Genomic DNA, 19,984 nt, shown 5'->3' on the forward strand with positions numbered 1-19,984 from the left:
TAGATGTGTTGTGAGAACTTTGAACCCTCAAGTGTTTCACTACAGTTTATAACACAGAGCCGTGAAAATAAAAAATCTTTTTTTTTCCCACAAAAAATATGTTTTAACCCCGAGTTTTGTATTTTCCCAAGGGTAACAGGAGAAATTGGACCCCAAAAGTTGTTGTCCTATTTGTCCTGAGTACGCTGATACCCCATATGTTGGGGTAAACCCCTGTTTGGGCACACGGGAGAGCTCGGAAGGGAAAAAGCACTGTTTTACTTTTTCAACGCAGAATTGGCTGGAATTGAGATCGGACGCCATGTCGCGTTTGGAGAGCCCCTGATGTGCCTAAACAGTGGAAACCCCACAATTATAACTGAAACCCTAATCCAAACACACCCCTAACCCTAATCCCAACAGTAACCCTAACCACACCTCTAACCCAGACACACCCCTAACCCTAATCCCAACCCTATTCCCAACCGTAAATGTAATCTAAATCCTAACTGTAACTTTAGCCCCAACCCAAACTGTAGCCCTAGCCCTAGCCCTAATCCTAACCCTAGCCCTAACCCTAGCCCTAACCCTAGCCCTAGCCCTAACCCTAGCCCTAACCCTAGCCCTAACCCTAACCCTAGCCCTAACTCTAACCCTAGCCCTAATGGGAAAATGGAAATAAATACATTTTTTTAATTTTTCCCTAACTAAGGGGGTGATGAAGGGGGTTTGATTTACTTTTATAGCGGGTTTTTTAACGGATTTTTATGATTGGCAGCCGTCACACACTGAAAGACGCTTTTTATTGCAAAAAATATTTTTTGCGTTACCACATTTTGAGAGCTATAATTTTTCTATATTTTGGTCCACAGAGTCATGTGAGGTCTTGTTTTTTGCGGGACGAGTTGACGTTTTTATTGGTAACATTTTCGGGCACGTGACATTTTTTGATCGCTTTTTATTCCGATTTTTGTGAGGCAGAATGACCAAAAACCAGCTATTCATGAATTTCTTTTGGGGGAGGCGTTTATACCGTTCCGCGTTTGGTAAAATTGATAAAGCAGTTTTATTCTTCAGGTCAGTACGATTACAGCGACACCTCATTTATATCATTTTTTTATGTTTTGGCGCTTTTATACGATAAAAACTATTTTATAGAAAAAATAATTATTTTGGCATCGCTTTATTCTCAGGACTATAACTCTTTTATTTTTTTGCTGATGATGCTGTATGGCGGCTCGTTTTTTGCGGGACAAGATGACGTTTTCAGCGGTACCATGGTTATTTATATCAGTCTTTTTGATCGCGTGTTATTCCACTTTTTGTTCGGCGGTATGATAATAAAGCGTTGTTTTTTGCCTCGTTTTTTTTTTTTTTCTTACGGTGTTTACTGAAGGGGTTAACTAGTGGGCCAGGTTTATAGGTCGGGCCGTTACGGACGCGGCGATACTAAATATGTGTACATTTATTGTTTGTTTTTTTTAATTTAGATAAAGAAATGTATTTATGGGAATATTTTTTTTTTTTTTCATTATTTTGGAATATTTTTTTTTATATTTTTTTACACATTTGAACATTTTTTTTTTAACTTTTTTACTTTGTCCCAGGGGGGGACATCACAGATCGGTGATCTGACAGTGTGCATAGCACTCTGTCAGATCACCGATCTGAGAGCAGTGCAGGCTGCTTCACAGTGCCTGCTCTGAGCAGGCTCTGTGAAGCCACCTCCCTCCCTGCAGGACCCGGATCCGCGGCCATCTTGGATCCGGGGCTCGAGCAGGGAGGGAGGGAGGTAAGACCCTCGCAGCAACGCGATCACATCGCGTTGCTGCGGGGGGCTCAGGGAAGCCCGCAGGGAGCCCCCTCCCTGCGCGGTGCTTCCCTGCACCGCCGGCACATCGCGATCATCTTTGATCGCGGTGTGCCAGGGGTTAATGTGCCGGGGGCGGTCCGTGACCGCTCCTGGCACATAGTGTCGGATGTCAGCTGCGATAGGCAGCTGACACCCGGCCGCGATCGGCGGCGCTCCCCCCGTGAGCGCCGCCGATCGCGCTGGACGTACTATCCCGTCCATGGTCATAGGGGCCCACCCCACATGGACGGGATAGTACGTCCGATGTCAGAAAGGGGTTAAACAGGTTTCCAAGAAAATAAACTTTGGAGATCCAGTTGGGGACCATAGCTGAAGAGGAGACTAATCTGGTGCTGACTCGGGCGGTTCTTCCCAGCACTGTTAGGGTACTGTCACACTATACGATTTACCAACGATCACGACCAGCGATACGACCTGGCCGTGATCGTTGGTAAGTCGTAGTGTGGTCGCTGGAGAGCTGTCACACAGACAGCTCTCCAGCGACCAACGATGCCGAGGTCCCCGGGTAACCAGGGTAAACATCGGGTTACTAAGCGCAGGACCGCGCTTAGTAACCCGATGTTTACCCTGGTTACCAGCGTAAAAAAAAACAAACAGTACATACTTACATTCCGGTGTCTGTCCCTTGCCGTCTGCTTCCCGCACTCACTGACTGCCGGCCGTAAAATGAAAGCACAGCACAGCGGTGATGTCACCGCTGTACTCTGCTTTCACTTTACGGCCGGTAGTCAGTGAGTGCGGGAAGCAGACGGCAAGGGACCTGACGGACACCGGAATGTAAGTATGTACTGTTTTTTTTTTTTTACATTTACGCTGGTAACCAGGGTAAACATCAGGTTACTAAGTGCAGCCCTGCGCTTAGTAACCCGATGTTTACCCTGGTTACAAACGAACGCATCGCTAGATCGGTGTCACACACACCGATCTAGCGATGACAGCGGGAGATCCAGCGATGAAAGAATGTTCCAAACGATCTGCTACAACGTACGATTCTCAGCAGGATCCCTGATCGCTGCTGCGTGTCAGACACAGCGATATCGTATGGATATCGCTGGAACATCACGAATCGTACCGTCGTAGCGATCAAAATGGCACTGTGTGACGGTACCCTTAGAGGTGAATGACAGATAGCATTATCTCTAGTAGTGCTGAGAAGAGCAGCCAGACTAGTCCAGTCTCCGACTATGGTCCCCAACTGGATCTTCTTAATATATTTTCTCTGAAACGCCAGAGCTCTTCAGGGGAAAAATATCTAAATATATCTAGCAGGACAGCATGGATCAGGTGTGAGGTTTACTTTAAGAAGTTTAGTCTTCATTTATGGAGGATAACTATGCATCCAAAACCAATAAAGTACATTAAAGGCATTAGGTTTGATTCATCAAAGTTTTCACATCAAAATTCTGGTGTAAGAGATTTGAAGAGTCGCAAAATTTAAGCGCAACTAAGAGTTACACCAACATTTTGTGACTTTTGGTGCTTTAATGGCAGTTTCTCCTATCTCTGATAAAATTAACTGACCTGGGGTGGGGCAGGGGCACGGCAGCTGTGTGATGCCATAGCTTGTCTAATTAATGACAATCTGTAGTGTTCCCTATGCCAGAAATCTCACTCCACTGCCTGACTGGAATTGGATTTCTAACATTGAGAAACCACAGGCATGCAACACTCATCAGATGCTCCAGATTCATGAAGAGACATGCATCTCTTCATGAATCAGGAGTGCCTGACTCCAGCACACCACCTCATCATGGCATGAATGGCAGAATGGCATGAACAATGCCTATCTTGATTAATCGGGCCCTATGTCTCATAAATAAAAATCCTCATTATATGCCCTATTATGTTATATAGGGGGTCTCCACTTCTTAGAAACCCATGTAGCAGCCAGAGCAGAGAATTGCTCTTTGCATTACACAGCGGGTCATTGATAAAAATAAGTCCAATATACTGTAGCTTAACCCAGCTGATGGCTGGAAATGGGGGAGCCCAAACCATTAACTACACTGCAAATATTTGGCTTTTGCACTGAGATTAAATATGTCTTCTTACAATTAGCGAATACAAAAATATTCATTCAAAAAGCATTCCATCATTGTGAGTTTGCAAGCAATAGGAATCTACACCTTTAATTTTCTTTCAGCATCATTAATCATTTCTGAGGCTCAGGATGTAAATTGGATTTCAACTACCGTAAGTGTTCCTGCTTTGAAGTAAACTTCTTGAACAGTTATGTCGTGATGATCGGCAAACAAATTTCTTTCTTTTTAATAAATATGTAAATAAGTGTGGAGTTTCAGCTTTGTAGAAAACAGCAGAATATCTGCCTCTGTACCCTCTTCTATACACTTCTGCTCAAACTGAATTGAAGATGACAATCTTGTCAGAGATGCAAATCATACATGTATAACTGGAGATCAAAGTCTTTTTCTTCTAACTTGTGAGGTTTCCAGCTTTTAAAACATTTCTGCACAATGTAAACTCTTAATGACCAATGTGCCTTAGTTAACTGCATGTGTAGACCGGTAATGACTGTGTATGCGTTTGCTTACACACACAAACACACACATCTACATAGTCATTTCATGTTCTAGGTGTGCATAGGGACTGAAAAGTGTTGATTCTTTAAGTAAGGTTACATTTTTCAAGTTTTAGAGTATGGGGAATTATCCATAACGCTGTATATGGAGAAACTTGGAATATGGGCCAGGGGTTAGAGGTAAATGAGCTTGTGAGATGAAATCTATCTCTACTTTGTTCATAAACAATTTTTCGATTTTGTAGGTTTTGTCTATTTTTATGTGTTTTAATATCCTGTATCAATTTTGTTTTGTATGTTTTAGTATATTTTTGTCTTTGATATATCAGTAAACTATATAAATGTATGTAGTCATTGTGTAAAAACCTTTTTTGTCTTCACATCTTAGAACAAACTGTAAAACATATCTTAACACCTTAAGAAGACCTCATTTGATTCGATTTGGTTATGAACGGAGGTATCAGAACACAGACTCTCCCAATAATGTGTTAGATATCTTTAAAGTATTTTATGAAGCCATTCTCGAAAATGCAGTCCCTGTGATTCAGGTAACGAACACATAGGAATGCATTACAAAGTTTATGCAATCAACCTCTAATTTCAAGTGAAGCAACTGTAATTTTCCTGTTGAAAGCATACTACTGCAACCAATGCTTACCGGCTGGCATACTGCTCTATCCTGGAATGTGTGTCATCGTCAAAAAGTTCAGGGGACTGCAAAGGACTAGAACACATAAAAAAATAAGGCATGGATTAAATAAAAGCATATTCCTATAAGCTGCTGAGTGTGGAATATTACAGAGAATGAAATAAATAGCGGGACTCGGGGAGCTCGACATAGACATTATACTCACTCAAACTGCTCAGGCCATATGCTGATGAGTGTGATAGGGCTGTAAAAGAACAAGAAGGAAACCAAGAGAGAAAAAAAAAACTTTAATGTCAAAATAGTGACAGCCGAAAAGCCAAAAGCCCAAATCCTTTTTAATGCCCAAGAGAGTGATAAAGAAAGAAGCTCCAGTGCAGGTTTCCTGGCAGACTGCTGTAAAGCACTCAAAACATCCTGCAGGAGTAACGCAGAACATTTGTGATTTTTTTTTGCAGTCCAAGGTAATCTCATTGAGGATAACTGCTATAATAAATCTTTTTCTTAATAAATGTGCCAGGAATTGCAATGAGGTTCAATGGAGCTTGAAGCTAGGTCAGAAGAGCCTCTTTGTGCCAGGAGATAATAGCCGTGTAGAACAATACACAGGAAACCAGAAGCGTGTCCAAGGCAATAATGGAGAATATCATTTAGGTATATGTAAAGTTCTGTTATTAAGAACCACCCTGCAGACATTGCTGAATCTCGCTGTATAGATCATCGTATGCTATTAATGGGGGAACTCGGCTTGTGACAATCAGACCTTTTTTTTCTGCCACTTAAACTGTTCACATACATAGAAATTAATGGAAACCTGTCATGAGGTTCATGCTGCCTGTGGTTCAGGCAGCACAACTGAAGTCAAGAATGCTTTACACTGAAAAGCTGCAGACCTGACTATTCCGGCTAGGTCCCTAGGTGATGACAGCTCTCTCCCATGTATTAACATAGGGAAAGATCTGACAATCAACTGGAGCGGGGTGGGGAGAAGCCGGTTTGGGGCTGCATCGGACTCTCTCTCTGTAGTCCTTAGCTGTCATTTCAAATTATGTCTTCTCTGAGACGTCACCCCTACATTTCAGAAAAACATATGCTTGGCTGTAATCAGGCAGCTAGGTTCTGATTCACTCTGCCCATGCTTCGAGCAGCATGAATATAGTGACAGATTCCCCTTAAATAAATTAATGAATCAATGTAAATCAATATTTCTGGTGATTATCATAGAAAATAAAACTACTTTTCTGTCATTTTGAAATTTACTAAAAATCCACTAACGATTCAAATCACACTTGCCTAGAAACAATTTTAGTTTTTTAATGTCCTAAATTATTTCCAATAGGATTTTTTTTATTATGGTAAAAATTTGGGGCCAGTAATCATATATATACACATGCTTTTTTCTAATGAGTTGAGCGGTATAGTTTGTTGCAACGACCTTTTTTTCAGACTCAAAGATTAATTTGATGGATCTGTTATGATCCATTCCCGCAACCAGTCACTTCAATTGATCCTTCGGGTTTCTGTTTTTACTGGATAGAACACAACATGCTACACTAATTTGGCTATTAAATATTAAAAAGTAAAAAAAAAACCTGATGAAGAAAAAAAACAAACAAGCATGAGTGGAAAGAAATGTAGGAACCGAAAACAAAACCTGAAGAACCCAATTAAATTCAATAGGACCTGTTAGGTCTGGGTTTTAGACCTTTAGAAATGGATCAGTCATGGATTTCTCAAAGTAAAAACCTTAAAGGGAACCTGTCAGCTGATATATGCTGCCCAAACCGTAGACGGCATGTATCAGCCACTGACAGTATGATCACAGCCATGTGTGTTTGTCTATGGAAAATATACTTTTAATATCCGCCAGGGACTGAGCAGCGATATTGACTGGTCATATTGACGAGTACCCGGTAGCTTCTCCCCGCCTGCTGACAGAGACTGACGAGCTTCTGTCCATATCCGCATGCCTGTAAGACTAATCAGTAGCAAGGCTGAGTCCCCGGAGGCTTTTAAACATATGTTTTCCTCTGAAACGCCGCAGCATTTCAATGACAAACATACATGGCTGTGAATGTACAGCGAGTGACTGATACGTGTTGCCCGCAGTTTGGAACCTGTAATACATTTTTGAATAAAAACCCTTACAAAAATTTTAAAAAATCATCAAACAATACATCAAATTGTCGTAAAAATGAGACAAATATAACATTTTAATATATTAAAAAATATGATATTTATTAGAAATTAATTTTCTAATAAAGAAAATGTTTTTAACTGAAAAATTATATCTAATTGTCTTTATATCAGATAAATTAATTGCGCTATCAGTCTTTATTTATTACTGTCATGTAGACAGCTACTGAGAATCTTAGTAGACAAGAGCTTATCTTTGTAGCTCGAATGGGAATTTATGCAGGAAGTTGGGGAAAAAAATATTTTTAAGGTTAGAGGTAAAGTTTCACATCTTTAAAGTTGACTCAAGTTCTGGTTTCCATATTTTTACATCTTTAAGCTATAGGTATACAAAATATCAAAAACTATTATCCAAAGTTTGGAACGCGAAGGAACGTTTGATTTACATTTCTGGTAGGACAAGGAAATATCTTTTTTACAGTTAATACATTATCCTTTCATCCTGTGAATTTCAAAAACTTGACAAGAAAACAAGGATATTTTCTCTTCCATTTTGACCTTTCCCAGCCAAAGATTTAATAGTAGGGGCGAAATTTCATTTTTACGTGCCAGTTTTACGGAACAATTTGGCTGCATCAGTTTAATGGCTAACAATCGTTACCTCAAAGGCATAAGCTAGCAGGTGACTTACGTTTCCATGTTATCTCCCTCAAGAACAGTCTGCACCGGTAGGTAGCCTAATCTTGGATGTTTGTCAAAGTACTTCTTGGAACGGAACTTGTTTTTCAGCACCTTTGTGAAATCTCGAACATCTTCCCCCGATGTTGTCTAGAGAGAGAGGAAAAAAAAAGAATCAAACATTTATACATAGCAGATGTAACTTTTCAGTTTATTGGCTTATTGCCATTTTCCATTGTATCATCTGGGACCTATTGCACTACATGAATTTGAAAGATAGAGTAATTTAAATAATGAAAGTTTGGCAGGAGTTGTCCTCCAGCCTAGCAGATTGACAGCGTTCCACTAAATCTGCATAATAATTAACATAGAAGTTTGACTTCTGGACAAAAAATAGAATGACAAACTCTGGCACCAGCCCAATCTCCAGGAGGGAAAAAGAGCAAGTATTTAACAAAAAGGAATTGCAATTAACACCTAGCACACCAAGTAAGAATTTGATCCTTTAAATAGGACATACTATGGTAATCAAATGGTGGCGTTTAAACCAAGTCTAAGAATGCACTTACGTTTGAAACGTGTCCCCTACTATTCTTATACCATAGAGGATGCTTGTTTCCTGTATTTTGAATTTTAGACATTTTCTACTGATTTTTAAGTCTTCTGGAAAAAAGACTTCATGATTTTATCACGTCTCCTTGAACTGTGGATCAGAAGCTGGATCAACTTTTTCCTTCCTTAAACCCTTTATAACCTTAACCTTAAAGGGTTGTTTGCACATTAATGACAGGGCCAATTTTTGCAATTCTGACCACTGTCATTTTCTGAGGATATAACTCTGGAATGCTTCAACAGATTCCGGTGATTCTGACAATATTTTTTCGTGACATATTGTACTTCATGATAGTGATAACATTTCTTCGGTATTACTTGGGTTTATTTGGGGAAAAAAATGGAAATTTAGCGAAAATTTTGAAAATTTTGCAATTTTGAATTTCCATGCTCCTAAATCACAGAGATATGTCAAACAAAATAGTTAACATCTACTTTACATTAGCACAATTTTGGAACCAAATTTTTTTTTTGTTAGGCAGTTATAAGGGTTTAAAGTTGACCAGCAATTTTTCATTTTTCCAACAAAATTTACAAAACCATTTGTTTAGGGACCACATCAAATTTGAAGTCACTTTGAGGGGTCTATAAGAAAGAAGATACCCAAAAGTGGCACATTCTAAAAACTGCACTCCTCAAGGTGCTCAAAAACACATTCAAGAAGTTTATTAACCCTTCAGGTGCATCACAGGAATTTTTATTTTTAACATAACATTTAACTTTTTTCCACAAAAAATTAACTTTAGATCCAATTTTTTTATTTTCACAAGGGTAACAGGAAAAAATGGACAACAAAATTTGTTGTGTAATTTCTCGTGAGCATGCCGATATCCCATATGAGGGAGAAATCTACTGTTTGGGCACACGGCAGAGCTCGAAAGGGAAGGAGTGCCATTTGACTTTTTGAATGCTAAATTTGCTGGAACAATTGGCGGAAGCCATGTCGCGTTTGGATAGCCTCTGATATGCCTAAACAGTGTAAATCCTCCACAAGTGACACCATTTTGGAAACTAGATTACTCACGGAACTAATCTAGATGTGTGGTGAGCAGCTTGAACCCACAGGTGCTTCACATAAGTTTATAACGTTGAGCCGCAAAAATAAAAAAAATCACATTTTCACAAAAATTTCATTTTAGCCCCAACTTTTGCATTTTCATAAGGGTAACAGGAGAAATTGCACTACAAATTGTATGGTGCAATTTCTCCTGAGTACGCCCATACCCCATATGAGGGAGAAAACTACTGTTTGGGTGCACAGCAGGGCTCGGAAGGGAAGGAGCGTCATTTGACTTTTTAAATGTAAAATTTCCTGTAATCATTAGTGGATGTCATGTCCCATTTGGAGAGCCCCTTATGTGCCCCCTGAGGAAGCGAGACTACTTACACGTGAAACGCACGTCAGAGTTCATGGCGGAGGTCTAGATGGGATCTGATGACATAAATGGGTAACTATTGCCTTTGGTTATTTATATCTATGTAGGAATTACAGGCACGCTAAAGGAATTGTGCTTATGGTACTTTGACCAAAATAGAGCAATTACTGTTATTTTTGTACTATATGCAACTGGCCACAAGTACATATCATTGGACTAATAAGAACAGATCCACTACAGGTGCTTGTCTTTCTTTTCCCTAGTCTTCCCTCGGCCATTAATTACACCTATGGATTTTGTCACTTATTTGTACATATGAAACCCATGCAATTGATATTTATTGTATATATTATGTATTCCTAATAAAATTTCATCTATTTTTTGGTAAGTTTTGACTCTTTGTCCTCCTTAATATGTATTGATTTATGAGTAGAGATGAGCGGTGTTCGAGTCGAACTGTTCGCCAATTTCAAATTCGAGCTGTTTTGGGGCGGTGTTCCGAGTCGTTCGACGAACTCGAACAATTTGCTTAAAATTCGGCTGTTCGATAACTGTTCGTTCACCAAAAGCCTAACTTGATTTGCACATTAAAACTGTTTATCATTGTTAATAGACTGTTTCAGTGTATAGTGGGCGGGGGATAGATCTGTGCTGAAATAATGCCGATCCCCGTTTTTTTTTCCCCCACATTTACAGTGGGGCGGTGCAGTCTCTCAGCCTATCAGCAGTGCGCACACACACAGCAATATGCATGTGATGCACACAAGCAAGGGCATGTGTCATTGGCTGTGTATGTCACATGTCCTTGCCCTATAAGAACCAGCGATTTGCCCCATTGCCACCATTTCCTCACTGCTGCAGCTTAGTGTTAGACGGCACCGCTGCTGCTGTGGGCGCTATACAGTCTAAGAGTGTTTTTTTGGAGCAAATTTTCAGAGAGAAAGGTTTAGGGAGTCAGGACTAGTTGTAATATCAGCCCTTTTCAGGGTAGGTTACAGCAGTTCATAGCACTGTTTGCCAGGCAGGTCTGTGCCAGTGCTGTGCAAGTGTTTGTCACAGCATTTGGTGTAATCTAGCTCAGCCAATCCTTTTGGGCTAGTAGCATTGTCTGATAGTCATCTGAGTAGCCTGCCTGTGAATCTAGCTACACCACATGTGTATCTCAATTTTTACTGCATCTAACCCAGTTAATAGTTTTGGGACTAGGAGCAGTGTCTGCAAGTCAGCAGAGTAGCCCACCTGTGAAACTAACTACAGCGCCTGTGTATCTCAATTTTTACTGCATCTAACCCAGTTAATAGTTTTGGGCCTAAGAGCAGTGTCTGCACGTCAGCAGAGTAGCCCGCCTGTGAAACTAACTATACCGTCTGTGTATCTCAATTTTCACTGCATCTAATCCAGTTAATAGTTTAGTGTTACGAAAGGCAATTCAGTACTACAATGGACATAGCGGTCAGAGCACATACAGTGATCTGACAATAACCCAAAATCATAGAACGAGCTCTGAGACGTGGGAACTCTGCAGACCGCAATCCCTAATCATCTCCAAACAACACTAGAGGCAGCCGTGGATTGCGCCTAACTCTGCCTGAGAAACTAACTAGCCTGAAGATAGAAAATAAGCCTACCTTGCCTCAGAGAAATACCCCAAAGGAAAAGGCAGCCCCCCACATATAATGACTGTGAGTTAAGATGAAAAGACAAACGTAGAGATGAAATAGATTCAGCAAAGTGAGGCCGACTTTCTTAACAGATAGAGGATAGAAAAGGTAACTTTGCGGTCTACACAAAACCCTAAAGAAAATCACGCAAAGGGGGCAAAAAGACCCTCCATACCGAACTAACGGCACGGAGGTACACCCTTTGCGTCCCAGAGCTTCCAGCAACAAATTAGACAAGCTGGACAGAAAAAATAGCAAACAAATAGCAAAGAAGAACTTAGCTATGCAGAGCAGCAGGCCACAGGAATGATCCAGGGAAAAGCAAGTCCAACACTGGAACATTGACAGGAAGCCAGGATCAAAGCATTAGGTGGAGTTAAGTAGAGAAGCACCTAACGACCTCACCAGATCACATGAGGGAGGAAACTCAGAAGCCGCAGTACCACTTCCCTCCACCAACAGAAGCTCACAGAGAGAATCAGCCGAAGTACCACTTGTGACCACAGGAGGGAGCTCTGCCACAGAATTCACAACAGTTTAGGGCCTAGGAACAGTGTCTGCACATCAGCAGAGTAGCCCGCCTGTGAAACAAACTATACTGCCTGTGTATCTCAATTTTCACTGCATATAATCCATTTAATAGTTTAGGGCTTAGGAGCAGTGTCTGCACGTCAGCAGAGTAGCCTGCCTGTGAAACTAACTATACCGCCTGTGTATCTCAATTTTCACTGCATCTAATCCAGTTAATAGTTTTGGGCCTAGAAGCAGTGTCTGCACGTCAGCAGAGTAGCCCGCCTGTGAAACAAACTATACCGCCTATGTATCTCAATTTTCACTGCATCTAATCCAGTTAATAGTTTTGGGCCTAGTACCACAGTTTGGCCACTCAGTTGTGCTCGGTTTTCATCCATCGGTTGTTGTGCCAACAACTACAGATACAGAGTTGCCAATTAGTTAAGCACTAAAATGAGTGGCAAAAGGCCTACTGCTGGTGGAAAGGGGAATAGGCGTGTTGGAAAGGGAAAAAAGGTTGTGTCCGTAGGGTAGGTGGTAAAGCAACAGTAACATCTGCAGAAGAAAGACCATCTTCCAGCCAAAGTAAGATGTCTACGTCTTTTCGTGGACAATCTAATATGATCCCTTTCTTACGACCATCGCAACAAGCATCGCCAAAAATTCCAGATGAGGCACAAAAACAGCAGGTGCTTGAATGGATATCAAGTGCTCGTTCAAGTGGGCTCTCCTCCATGTCAACTTCAACATCACAACTACTCGAGTCCTCAGAGTTGTCACCCCAATCGCACTTGCTTCCTCACAGCTCCCAAGTCTCCAGCTGCCCATCTGAGCATGGGGTAACACACATGGTTGAGTCTGTAGAGCTGTTTACGCATACTATAGCCTGGGAATCAGAGGTCTGCTCCAGAGCTTCTGTGAATCCAGACGAGGAAATGATCTGCACTGATGCCCAGAATCTTTGTGAGTCGGATCCAGGCCCAGATGAAGAAGGTTCTGAGCATAATGTAGACCCTCGTTCCCAAACTGTAACTCCTTTTGGTGGAGACAATGAGGAAGATGATGATGAGACTGAGACACCTGATTGGAACGAAAACTTGACTTTTCGGTCGGGGCAGGAAGAGGTTGGCTCTGAGGATGACGGGTGTGAGAACACACAGTATGATGACGAGGTTGTAGACCCCACTTACTGTCAACCCCCAGTCCGCCAGTCCATGAGGTCAGCAGAGGAGGTGGAGGAGGATGCTAGTGACGAGTCTGACGACGAGGTAACGGTGCGCTTTCCTGGAAAGTGACGGAGTACTGGAAGCACGTCAACAACTGCATCCTCAACCCCAACTGTGCCTCAGACCAGAAGTCATGGTGGCTCTTCAGGTCGCACGGGCTCTAAGCCTTGCATAGCCTGGGCACTTTTTTACATCGCAAAGGATGACCCAACTCATGTTGTCTGTAACATTTGTCAACAAAATCTCAGTAGAGGCCAAAAAATCACTAGCTTGAGTACTTCATGCATGACCCGTCACATGGATATGAGGCATAAGTTGCAGATGGGAAGCTCACTGTGCTACAATGTAGCCTAGTGGGCCGGGTCAACCACCGTCTGCCCCATCAAGTGCAACCTCAACCTCCTCTCGGTCCTCCACCTGCACCCAAAGCCTGTCTGGTAATGCCACCCATGTTGTAACTGCGCAGAAGGAATCCTGCACACCTCCTCACTATGCGGTCACCAGGGCTCAATGGCATCAGGCAGTGTTTACATTGAAATGTCTGGGAAATGTGAGTCACACAGCTTAGGAGTTGTGGTCAGCTCTGGAGACGGAGTTCCATCAATGGTTGTCTCCACTCAACCTGCAGCCAGGGAAGGCTGTGTGCAACAATGCTGTAAACCTGGGTGCGGCACTTCGCCGGGGCAATGTCACACACGTGCCCTTTATGGCTCACGTTTTGAACCTTGTTGTCCAGCAATTTTTATCCCACTATCCCGGACTAGATGGGCTTCTGCAGAGGGCACGGTTGCTGTGTGCTCACTTCCACCGTCCGCATCCCGCAAGCTCGATGACTTGCATCTCTACAGAAGTCGTTGGGCCTGCCAGTTCACCGGCTGAAATGCGATGTGCCCACACGGTGGAATTCAACTCTGCATATGTTGCAGCGACTGTGGCAGCACAGACGAACCCTGGTGCAATACGTTATGACGTATAGCCAGGGCCAACGAGATCAAGAGGTGGGGCAAATCACCCTGCAGGAGTAGTCTCAGATCAGGGACCTATGCACCCTTCTGCACAGTTTTGAAATAGCAACGAAGATGTTTAGTGCTGATGATGCCATTATCAGCATGACCATTCCGGTGATTTACATGCTGGAGCACACCTTACACAGTGTTCGGAGTCAGGTGGTGGAACAAGAGGAGGAGGAACAGGAGGAGTCGTATGCAGAAGGTATCATATCTCCAAGGTCAAGAAGGTTGGCAGCACCAAGGCAGCTGGCATTGGAGGCTGGGGGAGAGGGATTACCGAGGGCGCATGGTAGCAGCCAAACCGTTGAAGAAGGTGCAGGAGGCGAGGAAGTGGAGGACGAACTGGCGCTGGGCATGGAAGGCTCATCAGATGAGGGAGACCTTGATCAAATTTATGTTGTGCGAGGTTGGGGGGAGAGGGCAGACGAAGGAAGCATGATTCTCACCTCGCCACCACCAAGACAACAAGGACTTGGTCCTCCTGGATGAGCAAGACACATGAGTGCCTTCTTGCTGCACTACGTGCAACATGACCCTCGGATTGTCAGAATCCGAAGTAATGCCGACTACTGGGTTGCCACACTCTTATATCCCCGATACAAAAGCAAATTTGGCAAAATAATTCCTGCCATAGAAAGGGATTCACGCATGCAGGAGTATCAGCAGAGACTGTTACAGAATCTAACATCTGCTTTTCCACAAAACACCAGTGGTGCACTTAGTCAATCTCTGAGTTCTAACTTGCCAACCGTGGGACTATCGAGTCATCACTCAAACCGTAACAGTAACATCGTATCTGGTGGTAACAGCAATTTTTTCCAATCGTTTCAAGATTTTTTTAGACCATCCTTTGCAAGGCCACAGGAGACAAGAAGTCTGATGCACAGCCAACGCCTAGAGAGGATGGTACAAGAGTATCTCCAAGTTAACATCGATGCCATGACTGTGGAACTGGACCCTTGCTCATTTTGGGCTTCCAATCTTGAAAAATGGCCTGAGCTCGCCACTCACGCCTTGGAGATCTTGTTATGCCCCGCAGCCAGCGTTCTCTCTGAACGTGTGTTCAGCGCTGCTGGTGGTGTGCTGACAGATAAGCGCACGCGGCTATCCAGTGACAATGTAGACAGACTAATGTTCGTCAAGATGAACAAATCCTGGATCCGCAAGGACTTTGTCATCTTGGGTAGACTAAAAGCTTGATGATTTTTGAAAATCACCTCACCAACCGTTTTAAAAACTCTGGCAAAATTGATGCCACTTAAGTGGTGTCTGTGGACGAATTTTTGGAAAAAATGGAGACTCTTATTTAGTCCCCTTGCTGAGTTTTACATGACGTTGCCATTGGCAATTCCAGGTGGGCGGGGTCATCTGCAGAGTTGTTTACTCATACTATGGCCTGGGATTCAGAGGTCTGCTCCAAAGCTTCAGTGTCTGCTAGTCAGCAGAGTAGCCCAGCCACCCATCGCCTGTTTACCTAAGTACTATTTTTATCGGCATCTGGCCCAGGAAATCCTTTTGGGCCTAGTAGAATTTGGTGCTACTCAGCAGCGTACCCCACCCATGAAGCAAGCTACACCGCCTGTTTACCTAACTACTATTTTGTAACGGCATCTAGCCCAGGAAATCCTTTTGGGCCTAGTAGAATTTAGTGCTACTCAGCAGCGTACCCCACCCATGAAGCAAGCTACACGGCCTGTTTACCCAAGTACTATTTTTTAACGGCATTTGGCCCAGGAAATCCTTTTGGGCCTAATAGCAATTTATGCTACTCAGCAGAGTACCCCACCCATGAAGCAAGCTACACCGCCTTCTTTCTTTCTCAATCTAACCCCTCGGCTCTGGGGTGTCCACTCTCCCTCCAGCTCTCTCCTTCTCACAGGTGGACAGCCGCGTGTTTTCACACTGTGGCGAACCTTTTGGGCCCAGGCATAAGAAGTCGTCGAGGTAATGGATAATATGTGCCGCCTTACAAACGTCCATGACGACACATTCGAGGAAGCAACTAAACGTCTCAAATAGTGAGCAGGATATGGAGCACCCCATGGGCAAACAGCGATCTATGTAGTATGCTCCTTCACAGAAGCAGCCCAATGGAAGGACACTATTCGGAGGCACAGGTAGTAACGGGAAAGCCCCCTCAATGTCTGTTTTGGCCATTAGGGCGCCCCTTACCAACTTCTTGACCCGCCTGATTGCCTCGTCAAAGGAGCTACAGTACATAGTACTGTACCTGGTTCCACGTCAATGTTGTCGTTTACTGACCTGCCCCTTGGATATGACAAATGGTGGATTAGTCTGAATGTATTGTGTTCATTTATTGGCACAACTCCCAACGGGGGTACCACTACGTCTTCTAAGGAAAGTGTTCTGAATTGACCCGCCGTCATTCTACCTAAAGATATTTATTTTTTTTGTCAAGACGTCTGGGTGTTGGTAGAGTATAGATTTTTACTCCAGCCTTTCTTGATTTTGGAAGGGCATGACATGCCTATATCTGTGTCTCCTCCTCCTTTTACTCCTCCACCTCTTTTCTTTTCACGTGACTATATGTAGTTGTGACTTTTCCATGTGTTTGTTGTGTCTTCTGAGCAGTTTGTCAGCTTTTGGACACCTTTTAAGGTGTTTTCTATGTGTTTTCCATGTGTTTGTATGTGTTTGTGTTTGCCTGCCATTGGTTTCAATGGGGTTCGACAGTGTTCGTCGAACGTTCGACGAACAGTTCGTCGAACACGTCCCTGTTTGACGAACCGAACAGAACCCGAACACTAGGGAGGTGGCTCAACACTACCTAGAATATAAGACATATTTTCAGTTGTTTCACACTTTTTGTTAAGTATATAATTCCACATGTGTTAATTCATAGTTTTGATGCCTTCAGTGTGAATTTACAATTTTCATAGTCATGAAAATACAGAAAAATCTTTAAATGAGAAGGTGTGTCCAAACTTTTGATCTGTACTGTATATATAGTGTAACTAGTTTTCCTTCTGCAATAAGCTTGTGTCCTGTAGATGAGAACAACAATGCAATGTTTTGCAAGTATCATTTATTATGTATGAAGTATTCCCGACTCAATGCAGTAAGCTAGTAATTACGCTAACAATTCCTGACAAGTTGCCTGTCACGATATTCGTTTCTTATAGGGGAATACAATATTCCGCGTCACTGTACAAATAACACATCAACAGTAATTACAGCCACTACAAATCGATCCTTTGGGAGGCAAGCATCAAGCGTAATAACGAAATAAGTGTATTTTAGTAAGGTTGAAGAGTTCCATCTTAGCCCTAAGAAATGTTACACAGACAAAATCTTTTTCACTTACAGACAAAGAAAATCATTTCCACTTAAAAATGCTAAGTGCTTCTTCCAACCTTCTAAACGATGAAAAAAGTCGTTTATTGCCTGCCTTGTCTTAAAGCAATCATTCTTCAAATGTATATTTTCACTTCTATACTATTAAAAAATAAGGCATTTTGAAAGGAATTACAGTGTTGTGTGCTTCTGGGAATTTTAGGTAAACTTAGATGCCAAGAAGTTAAGCAGACAATAATATAATCAGAGATCGCTGGATCTTATATTTGGTGCACAAAATGTAACTGCCAAAAAAAGAACATAAACTGTTGATTGATCATAAAGCTTAAAGGGTTTGTCCCATGTTCGGTCTTCAAGAGCGAATAGTTCCCCGGCCTCCCAGCTTCTTGCTTGCCAGGAGTGACCGTTTAGGTTAGCAGCAAGTGTTGCATCTACAGGAAGAGCATGGTGTGCAGAGACTGCTGCAACTGGGGACAAGCAGACATTGACAGTAGCAGACATTAAAGTTGTTGTCCACTACTCGAACAACCCCATATCAATCAGCATGATTGCACCAGTAAAATAACACTCATACTCCCCTCTGGTACCAGAGCTGTTCCAACAGTGTCGGCACTTGCTTTCCCAGGGATAGCGTTATATTGTTATGTCACATGAGCCATGCACCCAATCAGGGCTGGCTTAATTCTCCCCACCTTCAGATGAATCAAACCATCAAGAGGAAGTCAGAGAGTTTGATTCATCCGAAGGTGGGGAGAGTGAAGTCAGCACCGATTGGGTGTATAATGTGATGCTGGGAGAGTGAGTGCCGACACCGCTGGAACAGTGTCGGCACTGGAGGTGAGCATAGGTGCTGTTACATGCAAACATGCTATTTGAGAAGGGGCTGTCTGAGTAGTGGAAAACCCCTTTAATGCTACTTTCACTGCAGTGCCCTTGACTACAATTCCCAGGAGACTTATCTCTTATTTACATCTTGGAAGAGGAGTTGCAACAAAGGCAAAAACCTATTGGCTGAGCAAGCTGGAGAAGACATGAGGGCCCAGGGACATGTGTGTACTCCTCTATTAGAGAACATAGAGAGTCTGACACTGAAAAGCGCAGGACAGAGACACAGAGTGAGTGCTGACAGCCCAGCAGCTCAGTGTGTGAGGAAATAAGAACATATTCTGGAGCTGTACCCATCTGCAGAAAACCCAGGTTACTAGGAAATGTCCACCACCTCCTGGCTTTTGTAGAGGAAGAATCCTGCCATCTGTTCCCTATGCTCCTAGGTATAAATGCTGCAGCCCCATGGCGGATCCCGGGGTCTGCTGCATCAGAAAGTGAGTAGATATTGCTGGTACTTGCATTTCTACAGATAAGGAGTTCATGACAGAAATGATGAAGTGTGGATACTGCTGGGACTTTTGGTTCTACTACTATGGAGCTCATTTTAGAACTGTCACTAAGGAAATCTTGCTATATTGAAGTGTAACCTTTTCTGCAAGCAACATGTGGGCCAACTGGGCTCCAAGGCTGGCCTTGTTAACTGTATTGATGCAGCCAGGTTATATGGTTTCTGTTAGAAAGTGAGTGCCTATTGTCGCCTGCCATGTGTCTCCATCATCATCAACTGTAATCCATAAGTGTATGTGCAGCGCCCCAGAGATCTGGTCGTTGTAGCATGACGCTCTGCCACTAAGGGGAGTGATGGTACGTCTGATGGCACTGAAGGAATTCTACTGACCAGGTATCACCAGCACATACTACACTTCACACTCCGGCCACTAGGGGGAGAAAAAGGCTTTATTTATTGGGCCACTCCTCACACTGGTAAAACTAGGGGTTGGATAGGAAGTTAGTCAGAATCTGACTGGGTTGGATTCAGGCAACATCCCGTGGCAGGGGGTGTTGCAGGGAGAAGACACAGGGGGGTCCCTGTCAGGCGTGGGAACCTGGCAGGCACCTAGCGACCAGAATAGAACGTTACAGAACCGCGCATGCACACCTCATGGCGGTATACTAAGAAAGAGACACGAAGCGAAGGATATTGTGGAACAGTGAGAAACGAGATCAAGCACAAAGGAGAGCCAGTAGGAGTCGTGCTGTGAGACCGAGGCAACATCCTACTGGCCGGAACACCGAGGGAGTAACTGACTCTACGCTTTACTTCAAACTCCGCAGGACAGTTAATTATAGGTTGGCTGTCTCACCTAAACACCTACGAAGACATAGGGGGCAACAGTGGGAGAGGGGCGTCTCTAGGGTCCCAGAAGAACTCCTGGCCTTCCCGTCATACGGGTGCGTCCTAGCCATAACATACCTAGGGGACGTTGATCTAGAAACATCTGTAACGAATTAGAAAGAACGAATGAACGAGAACAGAAGTTGTGAGGACTATTCCGAATGCTCAGCAGGGTAGCACTACAACACACAGGCGC

General features: G+C 43.1%; 1 protein-coding gene across 2 annotated transcripts in view; it reads right to left on the reverse strand.

The window, feature by feature from the left end:
• UTRN (utrophin) overlaps nt 1-19,984 on the reverse strand; it is a 930,516-nt gene that overhangs the window by 62,509 nt on the left and 848,023 nt on the right. For both annotated transcript variants that reach the window (XM_069769124.1, XM_069769123.1), the window contains exons 68-70: nt 7,865-8,001; nt 5,246-5,284; nt 5,050-5,115 (exon numbers count right to left, since the gene is read on the reverse strand). In XM_069769124.1, coding sequence (XP_069625225.1) covers nt 5,050-5,115; nt 5,246-5,284; nt 7,865-8,001 — 242 coding nt within the window. The remainder of the gene's footprint in view (nt 1-5,049; nt 5,116-5,245; nt 5,285-7,864; nt 8,002-19,984) is intronic.

Source organism: Ranitomeya imitator, chromosome 5 (genome assembly GCF_032444005.1).
Source record: "Ranitomeya imitator isolate aRanImi1 chromosome 5, aRanImi1.pri, whole genome shotgun sequence".
NCBI classification, from domain to species: Eukaryota; Metazoa; Chordata; class Amphibia; order Anura; family Dendrobatidae; genus Ranitomeya; species Ranitomeya imitator.